Source organism: Diaporthe batatas (assembly GCF_019321695.1).
Source record: "Diaporthe batatas strain CRI 302-4 chromosome Unknown Contig00008, whole genome shotgun sequence".
Classification (NCBI taxonomy): domain Eukaryota; kingdom Fungi; phylum Ascomycota; class Sordariomycetes; order Diaporthales; family Diaporthaceae; genus Diaporthe; species Diaporthe batatas.
Genome location: NW_025408555.1, coordinates 491,898 through 508,630, shown reverse-complemented (window position 1 = coordinate 508,630; position 16,733 = coordinate 491,898). Strand labels below are relative to the sequence as shown.

The 16,733-nt window shown below is 51.8% G+C and overlaps 4 protein-coding genes across 4 annotated transcripts; 2 read left to right on the top strand and 2 right to left on the bottom strand.

Moving 5' to 3' along the window:
• Nucleotides 1-1,274: 1,274 nt before the first annotated feature.
• KVR01_007303 (uncharacterized protein) lies at nucleotides 1,275-3,554 on the top strand (the record flags this gene model as incomplete). Its single annotated transcript, XM_044784977.1, has 5 exons — nucleotides 1,275-1,331; nucleotides 1,406-1,840; nucleotides 2,313-2,445; nucleotides 2,494-2,577; nucleotides 3,376-3,554. 5 exons carry the CDS (start codon nucleotides 1,275-1,277, stop codon nucleotides 3,552-3,554), a joined length of 888 nt encoding a protein of 295 aa, XP_044643556.1.
• Nucleotides 3,555-4,261: 707 nt separating this feature from the next.
• On the bottom strand, nucleotides 4,262-5,624 carry KVR01_007495 (uncharacterized protein). The gene is made up of 2 exons (XM_044781826.1): nucleotides 4,991-5,624; nucleotides 4,262-4,923 (listed from the first exon to the last, which is right to left on the bottom strand). The coding sequence occupies exons 1-2, from the start codon at nucleotides 5,521-5,523 to the stop codon at nucleotides 4,440-4,442; spliced, it is 1,017 nt and encodes a 338-aa protein (XP_044643748.1). The 5' UTR covers nucleotides 5,524-5,624; the 3' UTR covers nucleotides 4,262-4,439.
• Nucleotides 5,625-9,498: 3,874 nt separating this feature from the next.
• Nucleotides 9,499-10,266, bottom strand: KVR01_007252 (uncharacterized protein; the record flags this gene model as incomplete). Its single annotated transcript, XM_044790483.1, has 4 exons — nucleotides 9,499-9,703; nucleotides 9,748-9,838; nucleotides 9,944-10,052; nucleotides 10,102-10,266. The coding sequence occupies 4 exons, from the start codon at nucleotides 10,264-10,266 to the stop codon at nucleotides 9,499-9,501; spliced, it is 570 nt and encodes a 189-aa protein (XP_044643505.1).
• A 762-nt stretch (nucleotides 10,267-11,028) lies between these two features.
• KVR01_007337 (uncharacterized protein) lies at nucleotides 11,029-13,515 on the top strand. Its single transcript, XM_044784779.1, has 2 exons — nucleotides 11,029-11,947; nucleotides 12,046-13,515. Exon 2 carries the CDS (start codon nucleotides 12,073-12,075, stop codon nucleotides 13,423-13,425), a length of 1,353 nt encoding a protein of 450 aa, XP_044643590.1. The 5' UTR covers nucleotides 11,029-11,947; nucleotides 12,046-12,072; the 3' UTR covers nucleotides 13,426-13,515.
• Nucleotides 13,516-16,733: the final 3,218 nt, after the last annotated feature.

Below are 16,733 nucleotides of genomic sequence, written 5' to 3'. Positions count from 1 at the left end.
GGATATAGACTTATACTGCGATGTCGGGACAAATCCTCAAGGATATGTGAAGCACGTTTTCCCAGCGGGAGCGGGAGAGTGCTTGGAGCGGAGGGGAGGAGCGGTGAATGGCACGTCTGAGGGCATCACATCGTGGTGTAGGGCCCTGAACGTATGTCGGCCACGACTTCTCCTCTGTGGCATCTTCGGGCAAAGGTTTCCGGGCAAAAGCACCGATGGAGAAGATTCAAATCACAGTAGTGCTATAGATAAATATGTGGCATTGCTTTCCTACTAGATGTAACATCTCTCGCTTCACTTTCCCTCGTGTTTCTCAACGACCCGCTCCAGACAGCCTATTTCTTTCCCACTTTTTGAAGTCTTTGTTCCTCATTAGCCATGATCAGGAAGCTGGCTGACGATCACTAACCGAAGAATTATTGGAAGAGGAAGCAGGAGGAGATGAAGGGGCCGGAGGAGGGGGTGGAGGAGGTGCCTGAGGCTTCGATTTTCCCTGTTCTGGCGACATGATTGATCCCGTCTTTTGAGGGTTGCTTACGAAAGAGGTATGACCAGGGAACACGAGTCGCCCTGGAATTTCGGGCGCGGAGGAAGAAGTGATGGTTCTGCGAATTTGCTACATCGAGCACCAGAAAACGTAGAGGTAAGAGGGAGAGGCCAGAGTTTATATTCATCAACAGGCTCTCAAGTGGCTCCAAAGGACGCACATATTCTCGGGCCCTGCCGGGCTCGATGACCATTGAGCGACCCAAGCTGCTCTGGATACGCCAGAGATGCGCTCTGCGGCTCGTCGTCATGCTGGGCCACTACGGGCAAGGCCGGTCGAGCTAAGGTCAACTACGTTCGCTGAAGTATCCTCACACATCGGTGCTTTCTCCTGTCGGCCAATATCACAAGAAGCTCTGGGTAAGGCTTAGCGCTGCATCAGGGTAGTAAAATTGGAATGGAAATACCAAGGCCTGTATGTGGCCAAGCCGCGGGCCTGGATCGACACATATCTGGCCCAGACTCCGATTCTCCCAGCCCCCTATGACTGCCCCAACCCCGGCACGTAGGAGATGTTGACGCACCATTCACCAGAAGCAGGCTGGTGTTGTTGTAAAGCACCTGTACCTAGGTACACTGTACCACGCAGCGCCTAAATCAAAACAAAAAGCGGCAAAAATTCTCTGGCCCTCGCAAATTTCCCAGAAGCGTGTCTCTCTCTGCACACTCAACTTCCACACAACCGACAGCAGTAGTCCCTATTGAAGAACGAAGGTGCATCAAGAGCCATGACAAGCTCGTCCACACCGTCTACTGAATCACTGGAGTCTGCTGTTTCTGGGGTGGTTACTGCCGGACCGGAGCTGGAGCTGGAGCTGGAGCTGGAGCTGAAGACGACAACGTCGTCTCGTGGTCTCAGAAAGACTATCCACGAGAACCTGGATGTCCTTGGAAATCCACGAGAACTCGTGAAGATCTCAAGCCCCAAGAGAGAGGTAAGAGAGCTTGCAGCCCGAGACAATCGTCCAGCAGATCTAACTTTGCGAAGCGGAAGGCAGTTGACCTTGAGAACGCTACAAACGCGGTTGAGCCCGAGATGCGATCTGACCTCTATATGCCTCGAAATCTTTCACGCACCGCAACTCATGGCCGAGTGGAGAAACCTCACCCACGCAAGCGGTCACGAACTGCCAGTACATTCTGCGACAATGCGTTTGGAAGTGGAACACAAGTCTGTCCGCAAACGAAAATTCGGGGGTCAAACATTCCGTTGAGCACGACATTTAGGAAGACGCCGGGTGATGGCATCATCTTGGGGCGCACCTCAGTCTTCAATCAGTCCGCCGATATGGCGGTCAATACACAGTCGAAGCCCGGCACTTGAGCATCGACCGGGAAGGAAAGGTGCCGGTCAGCTACGGGGTGGGAATTGTGGTCAATGCTAGGACTATACTACAGAGATTAGCATGAATGTCTTTGTCGAAGCGTCTCTTGCGCATTTGAGCCGTCGCACATCACGAAGGGTTCCTCTGGTGTTGGCTCCGCAGTCGTGCTCTGTTTGCCCCTCCCTCCCGGCTCAGCGTTGCCATCACATTGCTTCGGTGGCTGATGACTCAGCTCGTTGTTCTGAGTGGTCAGTCAGAGTGCATATGATAAGGAGTCTGCAATTGTCGTGCCGAAGCCTGAGATGTCGTCTCGCAACTCGGGTGCATTACAGACAGGGTACCCCTGTTTACAATTGCAGGGGCTCCCGAGGCAGCCAGGATCATGCGTTTTTGCTCAGTGCGAGGTTGCTCCAAAGTCACGAAATAAAAGCGGGTACTCAGGTGTGGGCAGCCACCAACTTATTAGCACCGGGTGCCTTCCTGCTGCCCTTCCCATTGCTCTGCCAAAAAGAATCATGCGAAAAGCCAACGTTCAAGATGAGCATTCCAGATACTCATTCTGAGGAAAGTCCAGGTAGGTTACACTATATTTGTTCTGTTGACGATATACTGATCTTTCCAGCACGTGTTTTGTGGGTGATCACCGACGCACATAGTCCCATGACCGGTCATGTTGTAGACATGTCTTGTATCAGTCGTCATCAAGGTAAATAAATGGTACCTAGGCATATTGTTATCTCTATAATATACTGACCTCTTTAGATCTTAATTGGACGGCCAGGCTGTGTACCAGCAAAAAAGGGCGTCTGACTAATATAGACTCTGTTCGATACCATCTCGAGGCACATGCTACGGCATTGTTGGAGGAAAAGCTCACCCCGGGCGATACGCTCAACCTTCACGTACGCAGTAGCTGGAAAAAACCACCCGGCATGATGACTTTCAAAGTGGGCCCAATTTTGGTAGGCTCGCCCAAATCCAAGGTGTATCTCACCCTCGCTTGCACTTTAAGTCTCGCAGAGTTCCGAGAAAGTCTGGAGAATGATGTTGTTGTTTTTATCAGGAATGAAGACGGATCGTAATATCACTTGTGTATTTCTTGTTACTTAGCATGTTGCAAACTACTCTTTTACTATTTTTGAACAGTGCGAGTCTCAATTTGGTACCCATCATCATACACGTTATCGGTAAAAGTCTCTTGCCACAATCATTGACCGGCCGGCCGATCACTAGCATGGTCTCCAAGAAGGGTTGGCTCTGGGCGGGGAATTAAGCCGCCCATAGATTAGACAATTAGTAATAATCCCGATCCATTTGTATGCATGTGAAATTTGTGAGGCCAATGGCAAGAGGAATTTCCTCCCCGGTGCCCTAAACCCGAGGAGACTTCTGTTTCAATACATATGCTTGCGTGTTCTAGGTAGTTTTATATTTCTTTAGCCGGCCTAGGCTTACTTGAGGTCATTACTCCACGAAGACCCCCATGGCTTTCCTTAGCTAGCAGGACAGGGGCACAGAGACGCTCAAGGATGCAACATCGGAGCACAAAACCCGCCAAGAGGGATGTCAAACAGGAGCAAAGAATGCGAAAGGGTCGCTGCACTGGAGCACAAAACCGCTGAAGGCTGCCGCACTGGAGCAAAAAATGTGAAAGGTGGCTGCACTGGAGCACAAAACCGCTGAAGGCTGCCGCACTGGAGCAAAAAATGTGAAAGGTGGCTGCACTGGAGCACAAAACCGCTGAAGGCTGCCACACTGGAGCAAAAAATGTGAAAGGTGGCTGCACTGGAGCACAAAACCGCTGAAGGCTGCCACAACGGAGCACAAAATCGCTGACGGATGCCACACTGGAGCATAAAACCGTTGAAGAATGCTAAACTGGAGCAAAAAGAAAAATGTAGAAGGATGCCACACAGGAGCAACAAAAGAAAAATGCTCAAGGATGCCACACCCCCTTCTACATGTGAGCTGTCTTTGGTCCGAAGGACAGCCTAACTCACGGCCAACAGCTGCGGAATCCTGTTGCTTGGGGTTTCATCGTTACAAGATGCACTGCTGCCGGCAGCGTTCCTGCTGGCCCCTGGGATCGTAGCTCCAAAGGCGCATGATTATTGGGCTGTTGTTCGTGCTTCATGCATTTCAACTTTTACAGAGTCTAAAAAATAGTGCGGCGAATAGTGGGGAATGTCTATACCGCGAACTTGGTGCCGCCAGTAGGTGGTCATTATGTGCAATGAACGTTTGGTGTTTTATGATCACTCTATGGATGTCTTCGAAGAGGGTATTATCTCTACGATCAATGGAATCCAGCTGAAGACCATTAAACATCCTCTGATTCTCTGTGATCTTTCCCTTCTAACAACCATGCCATATGCCATAGTGGCAGTCACGCCTACTGTCGTTTTCCCAACCTTACAGTTGCTCATCACATCAAGGTCAAATCAGTGCTGATAGACCCAAATGCCTCGATCACTTGGAAAAGAGCCTATTCTAAGGCAAATTGCTAAAATTTTCCACTCAGACGAATTCCCCAGCGACCCAGGCCCTGCCCATGTACCTAGGTAATATCTAATCCGTGGAAACCGACCTCAACACCTCTACTGTCTCCAAAGAGCCTGACTCGACTGCACACTCCACTGGCGTCCGACCTTTGGTATTCCGAATGGCAGGATTGGCTTTTCTTTCTAGTAGAAATTGTACAACGTCTGCCTTGCCCATGGTAGCAGCCTTGTGTAGGGGTGTACCAAATTCCATGAAAGGATATAGCCTCCTTGAAGCCTCGTGCTTCTCATACATAATGGCCTCTAGCGGTGCACCTCGGTCAATCAACATACATAGAACCTCTATTGTATCAGTCGCCCTATCCAATGCATGTTGCAACAGTTCTCCACTATGTATATCACCACCGCGATCAAGCAATTTTTCGATGAGCGCAAGTGGGGCGAATTGGACGGCGTACGACATGGGTGTCAGGTCGATGTAAGTCTGCTTGTTTAGGTCGGCGCCGTGAGCAACCAGCCATAGGGCCATTTCTTCATTGTCAACGGCATAACTACACAGCCAGCAGAGACAAGTCTGTTAGCTCTAGACACATCGCGGAAATACTGGAGCAGGCGTACGCAAGTACAGTGGGCTCAGTCTCGCTAATAGGAGTATTGACATCCCATCTCTTGACGATGACATCGAGACATTGCTTCGCCTTGGCGCTTATCGCCTCCAGTGCGAAGCTGTGGCGCACAGTCATGCCACGGCTTAGTATCCTCTCCATGGCTATGGCAGAATCTTGCTTGATGGCTTCGAATGCAACTGGGTAGAGATCATCTATTTCGAACTCCTTGTCGGGGCCGAACGTCGCAAGGTAAGTGTCAAAGTCCTCCCAGTCACCGGCAGAGATCGCACTTATGAAGCGATCCAGAGTTTCTTGACGTATTCGTCGGGGTGGAATCGGCGGTATGGGGAACATTTCATGGCCAGGGAGAAAGCTGAGACTCATGATGGCGTCGTAGGTAACTGATATCCTCGATCGACTAGGGACGTGGTATGCTCTGGATTTTCGTGCGTCGTTCGTGGACGAACCGCACTGAAAACGTCGGTAGGGAAGTCTGGGGGGCGCCGAGTAATGTATGCGTATTCCCTCCCTCCCCTTTTTCATCCTCCCATCCGCGACGTGCAATTTGAAAGTACCGTATGTCGCTGGTTGCAGCCAGGACGCTGTTGGTGTGGAGTGACAGGTCGCAGACCCTGAGTCTGCCAAGGGCGACAGTTTGGCGCGGTTTCGTGTGCGGCGGTTCGGAATCAGACATCCGTGGACTGTACATGTGCCCAAATGCTCCCCGCAGCTGCTGAGCACATCCATATCTCCGTGTAATCTCCGTGACCTAAGACTCCAGTCGCAACCTCTCCGCCATGTCGTGATGGAGATACATGTAGAACCGAGTATTGCATATGTTTCAAACACTACGCCAGAACCAGTTCATGAATGGTATTGCATCCGTGTTTGGAAGGTGGTGGCGCGCGTGCATAAGTCAACCCGTGAAGAGGTACATAGACCACAACGCGCCTGCAAGTAGCGCGCTGGTCCGACGGCCGTCATTTATAGGGAGTTTGTCTGGCCCGATGTTATTTTGCCAACCGCTTCATCCGGATGAAAAGGTGTGCCTTGGCGTTAACATCGACCTCACAATCTGCTATGGAGCTTTGTGAACATGCACTCTGGAGGTGAAATCCTCTAGATCAAATATAAATGAGGCAACGTGTACGGCGTCAATCGGTCCATATCGCCTTAGCACATGGGCGGTGGCCGAGTCGCATTTCTTATTCTTTACGTGTGTACTTTCGCCTACCCATAGTCAGGAAGTGGCAATACTCTGTCAATTTCACTTGTTATGACAATAATGTCTGCGGCCGCACCGAATCATGGGATCCTCACAAGTTGGGAGGACGCCGGATTGGTTTTCGTGGTGCCGATGGGCGGGGTGAAATTCATCGCCTTCAGCAACACGCCTGCCATCGGGACCCGCAGCCTGGGCTCCTGTTCCGTTGCCTTGGTTGTGTCTCAACATGGCGCTATTCTCGCCCATATCCCACCCCTGCCGCTGAAGCCATCGTCACCGCCGTCGGGAGCACAGTCGAACTCAGAGTCGTATTCGTACGCGGGTGACGAAAACGTGCGGAAGATGATGGGTATGGTGAAGGACCTCTATAATTATTACCGATCCTCTTTCCCAGCCTCAAGTACCCATGTCGTTTGTGCATTATATCAGGGCGAGGTGGCACTGCCAGACCAGATAGCTATTATGCGGGACATCTTTCGGGAGATGGGTTTGGACCCTGTTACACACACTTACGACGTGCCCGGAAATCGTGCCATCCCGGGCCAGGGAACTGTCATTGCCATCTCGTCCCCCGACGGAGAATTCCCCAGTGTCTGGGTGGAGGACAAGCTAGTCACCGGCAAATTTCCGCTGGAAGCACAAGCCACTATGGGTCAATACCCAGGACCTGCCACGAGTTCTGGACAAGTCGCTGCGGCATCAGCCTGGTCAGGAAAAGGTAAAGCCCCAGCCACTTGGACCCCAGACCTGGAACCCCTCGTGACCCAAGATTTTGGTCGGCTGGATATGGCACAAGAGCCAACCTCCTCAGGAAAAGGGAAAGCCCCTGCAACCTGGCCGTATGTGCAACAAATACGCACGACGGGTGCCCAGTCTGTGACGGCACAGGAGTCGGCTCCTGGCGAGAATGAATTCGGGCAGACGCAGATGACGCAGATGACGCAGGTAGGAGGGCCGATGCAGACAGATCACACTTGGAAAGAGGTGCGGTTTCGAGTCGTGCCTCATGTGACCAGCCGCGACGAGTATATTTTCAAAGACAACAAAGGCCACTCTCACTCGACCGACAGGAGTCAATGGCACAAGGACGAGTACGAGGGGAAGTCGGTCTGGGTTTTCAAGCGTGGGAAGACGTACTATTTTACCTATCAGAAGATTAAACAATAAATCTAGCGCGCTTTAAAGTCAAGGGGTACGGAGTGATGGGGCAGAAGGGCTTGTCCGACGCCCGATAGCCTCTGACGGGCACCGTCTTGGAAACGCTGGGAGGAGCTCCATCTGCCACCGAGACGAGATCACGGCTTCTTGTATGTTCAGGATTCGGGGACGGGGGGTGTTGCAACGCCAGGTGAGGAACTTGAATGAACAGAAGCTCAGCCACGACTGCTTCAGATATTAAAAAAAAAAAAAACCCCCCCGCAGATTTGTCAGTACCAGCCTGCCTGCCCCAAATCTCTTCGGATGAGCCAATCTTGACTCCAGTGCCCTTTCCTCTCGTGAGGACCACCACATGCAGAACCTTGCCGCCCCAGTAGACATCCCTTCCCTTCTCAGGCCATCATACCCAAGAAGACGTATTGTGGATTAAAGTTGCAAATACGACCTGCTCTTGCCATCGATTCGAATCGTCCCGGCATCCATCTGGTGCGTTCCCTAACTCTGTCGTGGTCATACTGGCCGATGAATTGCCTTGTCCTACAGGCCAGTCAGGTCGAAACGATTTGATAGCGGATGAGGCAGCCTTACATGCTTGGGCCCGAGCTGTCAGTGCACCTATTTTCCGTACCCTTTGCAAGTGCCACAGATGATACCGTCTTTGATACCCAAGCCGTCACAGGCAGAACATTTGGGCGCTTCCTGAGGCATCTCGGCAGAATGGTGAATAATCAGTTCAAGACTCAGTAGACAATAGTTGCTTGCGAAGGGTTCAGCTCCTGAAGGCTCGCGTGCGGGAGTTGGCGTGGAATTGGATCGAGGTTTATGCGGCATTTTGCCTCGCGGGGTGTTCTGACTTCTGCCGCATCTTCCCGCGAAGCCCGCGGCACGGAGTCACATGCCAGGTCCCACACCCCGCACGGCAGCAATTAGGCTTAAATTGACAGGACCCGGCCAGCATGGTTTGGGCTTGGTTTCCAGCTCCACCCAGTCTCAGCATCCTGTCTATCACCACCATGGCCAACGAAGTCCGCCGAATCCCCAAAGTCGATACACACACGCAGTGTCCAAAGTGTCAGCAAACGTTCCTCACGACCGACTCACTCCAAGATCATCTTGAATTCTACCGAGTTAGTCCACGATCGCCTTAGTTGGTTCTAAGCTAATCAGAGTAGTCTGAAGAGCGGTATCTTCTAGCCAGACTCGACGCGTGTCGAGCGCACAGGATTGTATCAGACCCACCCAACGAAAACAAAGGTGACGAGGACGAAGGAGACAAGGATGAAGGCGACGAGGACAACATCGATATCGGCACCAAAAGTAATACAGCTGGCTGGCCCTCCAGGACGGTTTGTCCGTGCTGTCGCAAGGAGTGCCGCACAGATCTCGCAAGGCATTATTACACGCGTGAGACTCGTGTGTTCCTTTCCAAGATTGAGATATTGACCGCGGCACAGATATTGATGCCGGCCTAAAATGTTTTTTCTGCTCCAAGCCGTGCAAGAACTTAAGCACTTTCATGGGGCATCAGAAACAGTGCGCTGGTCGGGACAAGGCCGACGAGGCGAGTAAACAGTCTGCAAAAGCCACGATTGCCAAGCTCAAAGCGGGTGCCTGTCAACAACTGGACCAATCGCGAGGACCTCGTGGAATAATAGCATGGATGACCAAGCCTCGAACTGCGAAGAGGCGCATAGAAGCGGTCAACTCAAGGCCAGGTACTACACCCCATCCACCCAAGAAGGCTCGGATCGACTCGGAATGGTCGGCCGCAGACTGCTTCTTGAGTCCCGGACAGGACGGGGTTAGGCAGGGTTTCGACATGCAACAGCACACCGAGGAAGCTGAGAAGTCATCCCAGGAGGCCCAAGCCAATCCTGATACGACAGGCGACCCTGCCGAGTCATTTATTTCGAATCTCCAACAGGAGGGTGTATCAACAGAATCCCCGGCTGTTCCTCTAAACGGTAATGAACCTGGCTGGGCCGCCAGCCAAAGCATCCCCCTTGAGCCAAACTTCGAAAGCGACGGTACATTTTGTCCATTTTTTGAGCTACAGGATGTCCCCGGGGATCCAGACTTCTTTGGCTTTTCTCGCAACTATTATCTTAACCCACCGACTTGGGACCGCTCTCAGATCAACCAGTTGGAGCTTGCTTTGTCTCAAATCGAGCATGCAGCCCCAGCTCCGCTCCCATAATCTCATCCACCTTTTTCCTAACGTCGGGCGTATCCGGGAGGACCATTTGGGGCCACTTTGAAGCTAAGTCTTCTGTCGCAAAGATCGTAGCGTTGAACGCACCTTCAACGATTTCAAACGCAATTGAGGCGTCTTGTATAGTTCTATAGAATGTCAGAAAATTCAAGACACTGGCAGCTTGACGTACATTCCACCTTGGTCAAAGTTAATTGGTGTGCCCTCGCCGCAGCCTGCCCTTTCCAGCGCGGCAAAAGGGACTTCGAAGAGGCCGTTGGAGGCTCTCGCGGGAGGTAGCGCATAACGATGTGAACGAGTATAATACACAGCTCTTGATCCCTTGTCCCATAGCTGAACCACCAGTGCTTTTGGGCCTGCGCCTTCGCCACCCCGCAAGTATAGAAATCTATGGCCGGCATCGTTTGAGAAGTTGGCATAGCGTGCCATGACGTAGAACGAAGGTAGAAAGAACGAGTCGAGGATGGGTCGTATGCGCTGCAAGAGTGTCAGTGGGATCCAGGAAGAGGTTGCAGAAAGAACCTACGCTGTCATTCAAGACGTTGGCCTCATAGAACTCCAGGCCTTCCTTTGACAGAGGGTTCAGGCGTTGCTGGAGCATGGTGGAGATTTTCGCTCCGACAGTTGCGTCCTCCTCGTGGTAGAATCCCAAGTCCCGGATCGCATTTTCTGCACTTTCCATCGACGACATTGTGGTCAGAAGCGCTGTGGAATTAAGATCGATGATGCAGCAGCGAGAATATGGGAAACACTTGATGAAGTCGCCGTAACCCCGCCAGAAATCCACCGCACATGTGCCAAAGCTCGAACCTAACCCGGATCACCCCGCTAAATCCCGGGGCCAGCCGTGCCACGCCAGTCTCTCGCCTGTCTGCCTTGGGCAATGCGGAGATGAGTAATACCTGTCGCTTGCACGATGGCTAACCATCCATCTTCTTCGTTTCCCATCGCTGTCGATCGAGTTGTCTCCTTTCAATGCGATCAGAGGCGGTGCAGTTAGACGGCCCGCCCTATAGAGGGCAGAGACGATAAGTCGTCCTTCCTCTCGAGCTGGCTTGACCTCAGCTTTGGAAGCAACGCCACCGCGAGACCGTGCCACGACATGGTTCAGGGGACTGGCCCGCAAGCAAGGGCCGAGGCGCAGTGGATCAGGCAGCCATGGCAACTCAACCGTCGGCTGGGCATGTGTTGCTGACCTCATAATCGGAGCCGAGCCGAGTCTTACTAATTCAGCCTACAATTGTTGTTCCTCCGACAATTCCATGCCTGCCGCTGGCCGCCGGGATGGTCTCGCTGGTCAGATGCCCGCCTGAGCACTGGGCGTGGAAGGATCTCAGCGTGTGAGCGGGCGGCTAGCATGCCGTTCGCAGAGGTCCAATGCGTCAGTGACGTAACATTGCTATAAGAGCAGCTACCCTCGCCAGACATGCTCGCTGCCGCTGGTGATGCCGGTGACGCGGGGACAGGTATGGCTGCGCCCAGTATCTGTGTGCAGCGGGCCCCTGGTAAAGGGACTTTGGAGAAACGTGGTGGCTGGTCACTGGGCCACGTATTTTACGGTTCCCTACGGCGGCGACTGTCACTGCCACGACGAGAGACCCAATATGACGAGGAACATCAATGACCAATGACATACTATGTCGAAGCGCGTGCGGGTCGGTGCCAGGGCCCGGTCATCGACAAGAGGCGACCTGACCCAATGATTGGAGGGCGGGGAGGATCAGGCTCCAGGGCAGGGTGCTCAACAACCTTGCCAACTTTGTGCATCTCCGGGATGCAATCTCCACGGGCGGCTACCGCGGGAAGTGGTCCGGAAGGGCGAGGCTCCACCAAACGTCCCGGACAATGGTGCCCCCGCTCCGCGCAGTGCTCCAGGCTTGGCCATCCACCCCAAGACTTGCGGCCCCTTTCTCCTCACAACTAACAGCTTCCACATCACGCATATTTACCTCTCACGCCAACAACCCTATATTCTCATCTTCCAGTCTTTAATACCATCACCCAACACGAGCTCTACCTCACGAGATACCGGCAGTACTGCATTGCACTTTGCGGTACACAGTCGACGACCATTCTTGGCCGCGCCCATTGCTAAGCTCAGGACCGGAAGGCAGACCGTGCATCCCCTCTCGCACCTCGATCCTCGCCTCAATCGTGCTGCTATTGCCACGCTACAGACTGTGCCTGGAGTACACAGCTTGTGACTGCGGCTGAGGTCTGGGCTTTATGCAGCACGGAGTGGAACTGCGTGTGCACGATTGAGGCTTGGGTCACTCGAGGGGAGCCCGCAGCGCTGCCGGGTCCGTCAGGATCACAGAGTCAAGGCTGCTCTACGTCGCTACAGAAAGAAAGCCTGGGAGGGTGGGCAGCCTGTGTGTCTCGTTTCATTTAACCAATGATACTTGTCTCGCGCAGGGGGTTCCCGATCCCTTCATTCTTAGCTTGTGGTCTTCACTAATCACCTGTACAGTTTCCCCCGGTCTCGAGACCCATCACGATGACTACGCCGCCGCCCCCGAGCCTCTTCTCACCTCATGGCGGCTGCAGTAAACGCCGCATCGACGGCTGCCTTGTCGATATAGACAACGAGGATGTGTCACAGTCACCGCCCTGCCCGCGGTCACTCCTGCAGCCGGTATCTCTGCATCTTTCTTTCAACAAGACTGGCATTATGTCCCTGCGGCTCCGCGTTTCAGTTGCTCTTCGAGACGATCCCGGGCTCACTGCTATCCTTCTCGACATACCAGCCGATAAAATTGAATCCCTTTCTCTCAGCCGGCAACCAACGCTCCCTGAACGGCTGAAGTCAAAAATACACCGGTCCCAGGCCCGCCTCCAAGTCACTGTCAGCAACTCCGCCGGTATCCTCATTGCGCCCTCAGACATCGAGGCTTTGAACCCGGAAAGGTCGCTTGATGCACAAGCTCTCGAGACCATGCAAATGCTGTCCCGGTCTCGCAGGATCCTCACCTACCTACCAGTAGGTGACAACCTGTGGGAATATGTTTCTGCAGCTCAGGGGACAGCCGTGTCCAACCTAGCAATGTCCTTAGAGCTTCTCCTCCAGGTCGCCGAGAGCCCCGTCCACCTAGACCTGATGACGCTCTACGCTGGCAAGGGCGGCAGGATCATCTCGTCTAGCGAGGCATTTGGACAACCAGTCATCGAAGATGATGCCCAGGATAGCAGTTCTGTTGGCGATGGAAGCTCCACGCAAGAGGCCGACCTTCCTCCGTCATACAATGACACTGTTCCACACGGTGCCGCGAATTCTGCGCGAAAGCGACTGCGGTCTAGCCCTGGCGATGATGCTCCGCAGTCCCGGAAGGGCGAAGCATCAGACGACAAGGCCGGAAGACTTGATGGTCTGCGTGAAGCCTGGGATCAGGCGGGTGCGATGATAGAGAAATTGCGTGAATCGACCGCGGCGGCCGCGGCGATGGACGCAAGGCTCAGGGCCACCGTGCTGGAGCTCAAGAAGGCACAACAACAAAAGAGCCCTCCGCCTAATGCGGCCTCGTCTCCCGCGGCTTCCACTGCCGAAACAGCGTCCCACACAAGCTCTGTCTCCGAGACCATGTCCGAAAAGCTGAAGTCTTACCTCGATGATCGGTTGGCACGGTTTTCGCAGGACATGCGGATGTACTACAACAGAAGACTCGAACAGAGGCTCGACGAGGTGCTTGCGGACTACTCGACTATCGAATACATGGAACAACATGTATGGTTGGAGTTTGGGGAGTTGGCTGTCGATTTTGTAGACGAACATGAGATGTGGGATGCTATCCAGGAAGCAGTGGACAAGGTGGAAGAAAACATGCGAACTAGGATGCTTGATGCCTGGACGTGAAACATGACGTACTGAAGATAGTTACCGAGTTTAATATATATATGCGGATCAAGCAAAACCTCCCAACGAAATCAACAATTGTTTATCGAACCTTCTTCTCCGACCGAAAGGCATTGGTTTTACTTCGTCTCAGTCTTTTGTCCACCTAGTCATGTGTGTACTAGGAGTACTCTTCTGATGAGGTTGAACTAATTACTAGCCCTACCTAGGTACTTTTGCCATCACTCTCCTCATCACCGTCCATCGTCTCGCTGTCCGTCACCTCACCGCTGTCCGTTATCTTACCACTACCCTTCGTCTGACCACCACCCTTCGTGCTCTTCTTCCTGGCTAAGGGCTCCTTGGAAGCCGGAGAAGCATAACTCCTTGTCTTCCTCCCGATTTGCTGTCGTGCATTCATGTTTTTGTGATCCTTTGGACGTTTTGCTGCACAGTCCTCATCTTCCAGAGGACCAGCTACTTCCTCTTTTGTAATCTTCCCTGCTTTGCCCCACGGTGTGCTTCTCTTTCCACTGTGATCCCTCCTTTTCAACATAGCAGACTTGGGTTCCCGACCAACAGTTCCTGCCTTGGTGCTCTTCCCTCTACGGCGCGTCTTCTGCCTTGATACGGTAGACTCCTCAGAATCAGAGATATTCAGAAATAGGCCGGTTTCATGATTGTCAGAGCCTGAGTCCTGGGCAGTAGAAGGCTCTGCATCCCTTCGTTTTCTAGGGCGAGCACCAAGGTCTTCACAAGCATCACCTGAAGTTTTGCCTGGTCTGTTGGATCTCCTCTTAGTTCTCCCCCTCCTGAGCTCATCTCCTGTTGATCTGTCAAAGTCACGGTCTCCGTGTAAGTTGATCTTGCGTGTGGATTTGCCATGCTCACTTCCACCTATTGGGATGTCCTTGACTTGTTCCCCCGTCAGCAGATCTATATCTACACGACGAGGGATAATCATGAGCCCGAGAAGGTACTGGTGCTTTTGCTCAGTGGTGAGTTCAATCTGTCCTTGCGTAGAGTCAATCTGTAGCTTCATGTGGATGATTGACTCCCAGAATGCCTCTATAGACTTAATCTGGTCACGAATATTAAGCAAAGACTGGAAAGAACTGATGATCATGAAATCAGCAATTTGGCGTTCCTTCTCGGATTCCGACATTTCGAACACTATTTTCATAGCATGGGCCTCAGCCTCAATCAATGTGAGGTCCTTTCTGAAATGGACAGGCATAATGAGTAAGGGGTGTTAATTACTTTATATATTAAGGTAAGTATTGTAAAGGTACTAATGCTGTGTCCCTCTTTCTTTAATAATATTCTCAAAAGTCATTAAATACATTGAAGATGGAGCTAAAGTTTGTTTTAAGCACCTTAGATAGTTGTTAATTTTCAATAACTACTTATAAGCAGTATTATAAAATAAGGAATTAAATCTTAATATGTTGGAATTAGTTATAGGTTAAATTTAGAGTACTTGAAACTAATATCTAAACACTGCCCATGCCTCGAAGGCTACACTCTAAGAGTCAACAGCACATACCTGCACCTTTAATCTGTGACAGAGTATGGCTCAAGATAAGCGACTATGTGTTTATCCTACATCTTTTTGGCATTGTGGTCGCGTGCAGGTAGCGATTGTACGAGCACATTACGACCTGTCACAGCTAGATAACATTGTAATCCAATTGCACAGTGGCATTGTGCATAACGGTCATGGCATAAGCAATAGTATTCCTAAGTAACATAACTATATATATCTGCTAAGTTGATTTCTCTACTCTGACTATGCTCCTGATCTATGTTGGCTCCTACTGCCCCTGCTATCCAACCCAATATCGTCAGTTTTTGCCACCTTAGATAGGGGTTTATGCCGAGCCGGCTTCGGCTTCCTCATTCCAGGCCGCCCCGTTCCTTGTTTACGTTGTTTGACAGCTTATCTTGTGAGTGCTCATCAGCTATTCTTAAGGAAGCTTGTGTTTAAGTCATGCCTGCCTACTTAGGTAGCAGAGCCGTTTTAAACAAGATGTGGGTTGAATCACGGTATCTTACATTTGCTACATGTTAAATTTAGTTGCTTTATTCCTAGTCCCGTATGCTTACTTATGTGGAGCTGTATACTGGTCCCTTTATCTAGTGCTTTGACATGGGCTAAATTTAGACTACGCTTAAAATAGACGACACACTACTTATACCTTAAAGTCCGCTTTTTAAAAGTCAGCAGCGTGAGCCCAATGCGTGAGAGCCCGTCACTGCACAGCGCCGACACTGAGTAGGGCTCCGTTTACCGATCACTCCCTAAGTGGTCTCCTTGACAGACGTTGTCGAGGCTCTGGACCGCTTGAGACATCGACAGATTCTTCAACGTCTTTAAGGCTAATGAATAGAGTCCCGCTGGCTTGAGAAGGGATATTTGCCGTCGTGTATTCATTCTTTCGTGATCCTTTAAATTTTCCTAAACAGTCCTTATCTCCTAGGGCCAGTGACTTCCCTGGCTATAACCTTCCCTGCTTTGTCCCATCGTACTTCTCTTCACACTATGCTCCCCCTGCTTCGACATAGGAGACTCAGAACCCTGACCAACATTGCTTGCCTTGTTTCTCTTCCTTCTCAAGACCTCTTCTCAAGACCTCTTGTTGATTCTAGCCGCGATGCGAGCAGAACGGCGAGTACCTCGTGTTGCTTGCTGTTTTCTATTTCGTTGAGCTGCTTTTAGGCGCGTTGAACGCCGTACATTGCCTGGAGCGCACTTGACGGGCGTAGCCACTTTTGTAGGATGACTGGCTCGCATAACCTCAGCGGCCTCAGTGGTCTCCGCGGCGTCGGCGGCCTCGGCTTCCCTCGCAGTGCTTGAGGCTTCGAGGAGAGCCTTAAGTACTTCAGCGGCCTCCATTTTACGGCGTTCTATGGTATGGTTAACAGGCTTTTCAGTGTCTTCCAGGGAGATATACTCTAACCTTGGTGGTGCCGACACAACTCTTTAAACTTATGTGAAAGAATATTTGGAAATTCATCCTCGCTACTAGACTCATCATCAACCAGGGTCTTAGTATATATGCCCTGGCTTATATAGGCTGGGGAGGCTCTGCTTGTTGGCATGACTTGGTATGTGTGGTGTTTTGGTGGCAAGGGTTGAAAATATTGAAGGGAAGAAAGGAGTGAGCCCCGACCTGGAGGGGCGGCCTCCTCTTTATACCTGAGACCCTATGCCTGCTGCCGGCTCTCCTGGTGTGTATCCCGTGACATGGTAGCAGGGCAGCTCTTTGTTTCAAGGAGGTGTTCACAAACTTGTGGCTGTGCCACATGCGAGGTTTGTCTGGTGAAGG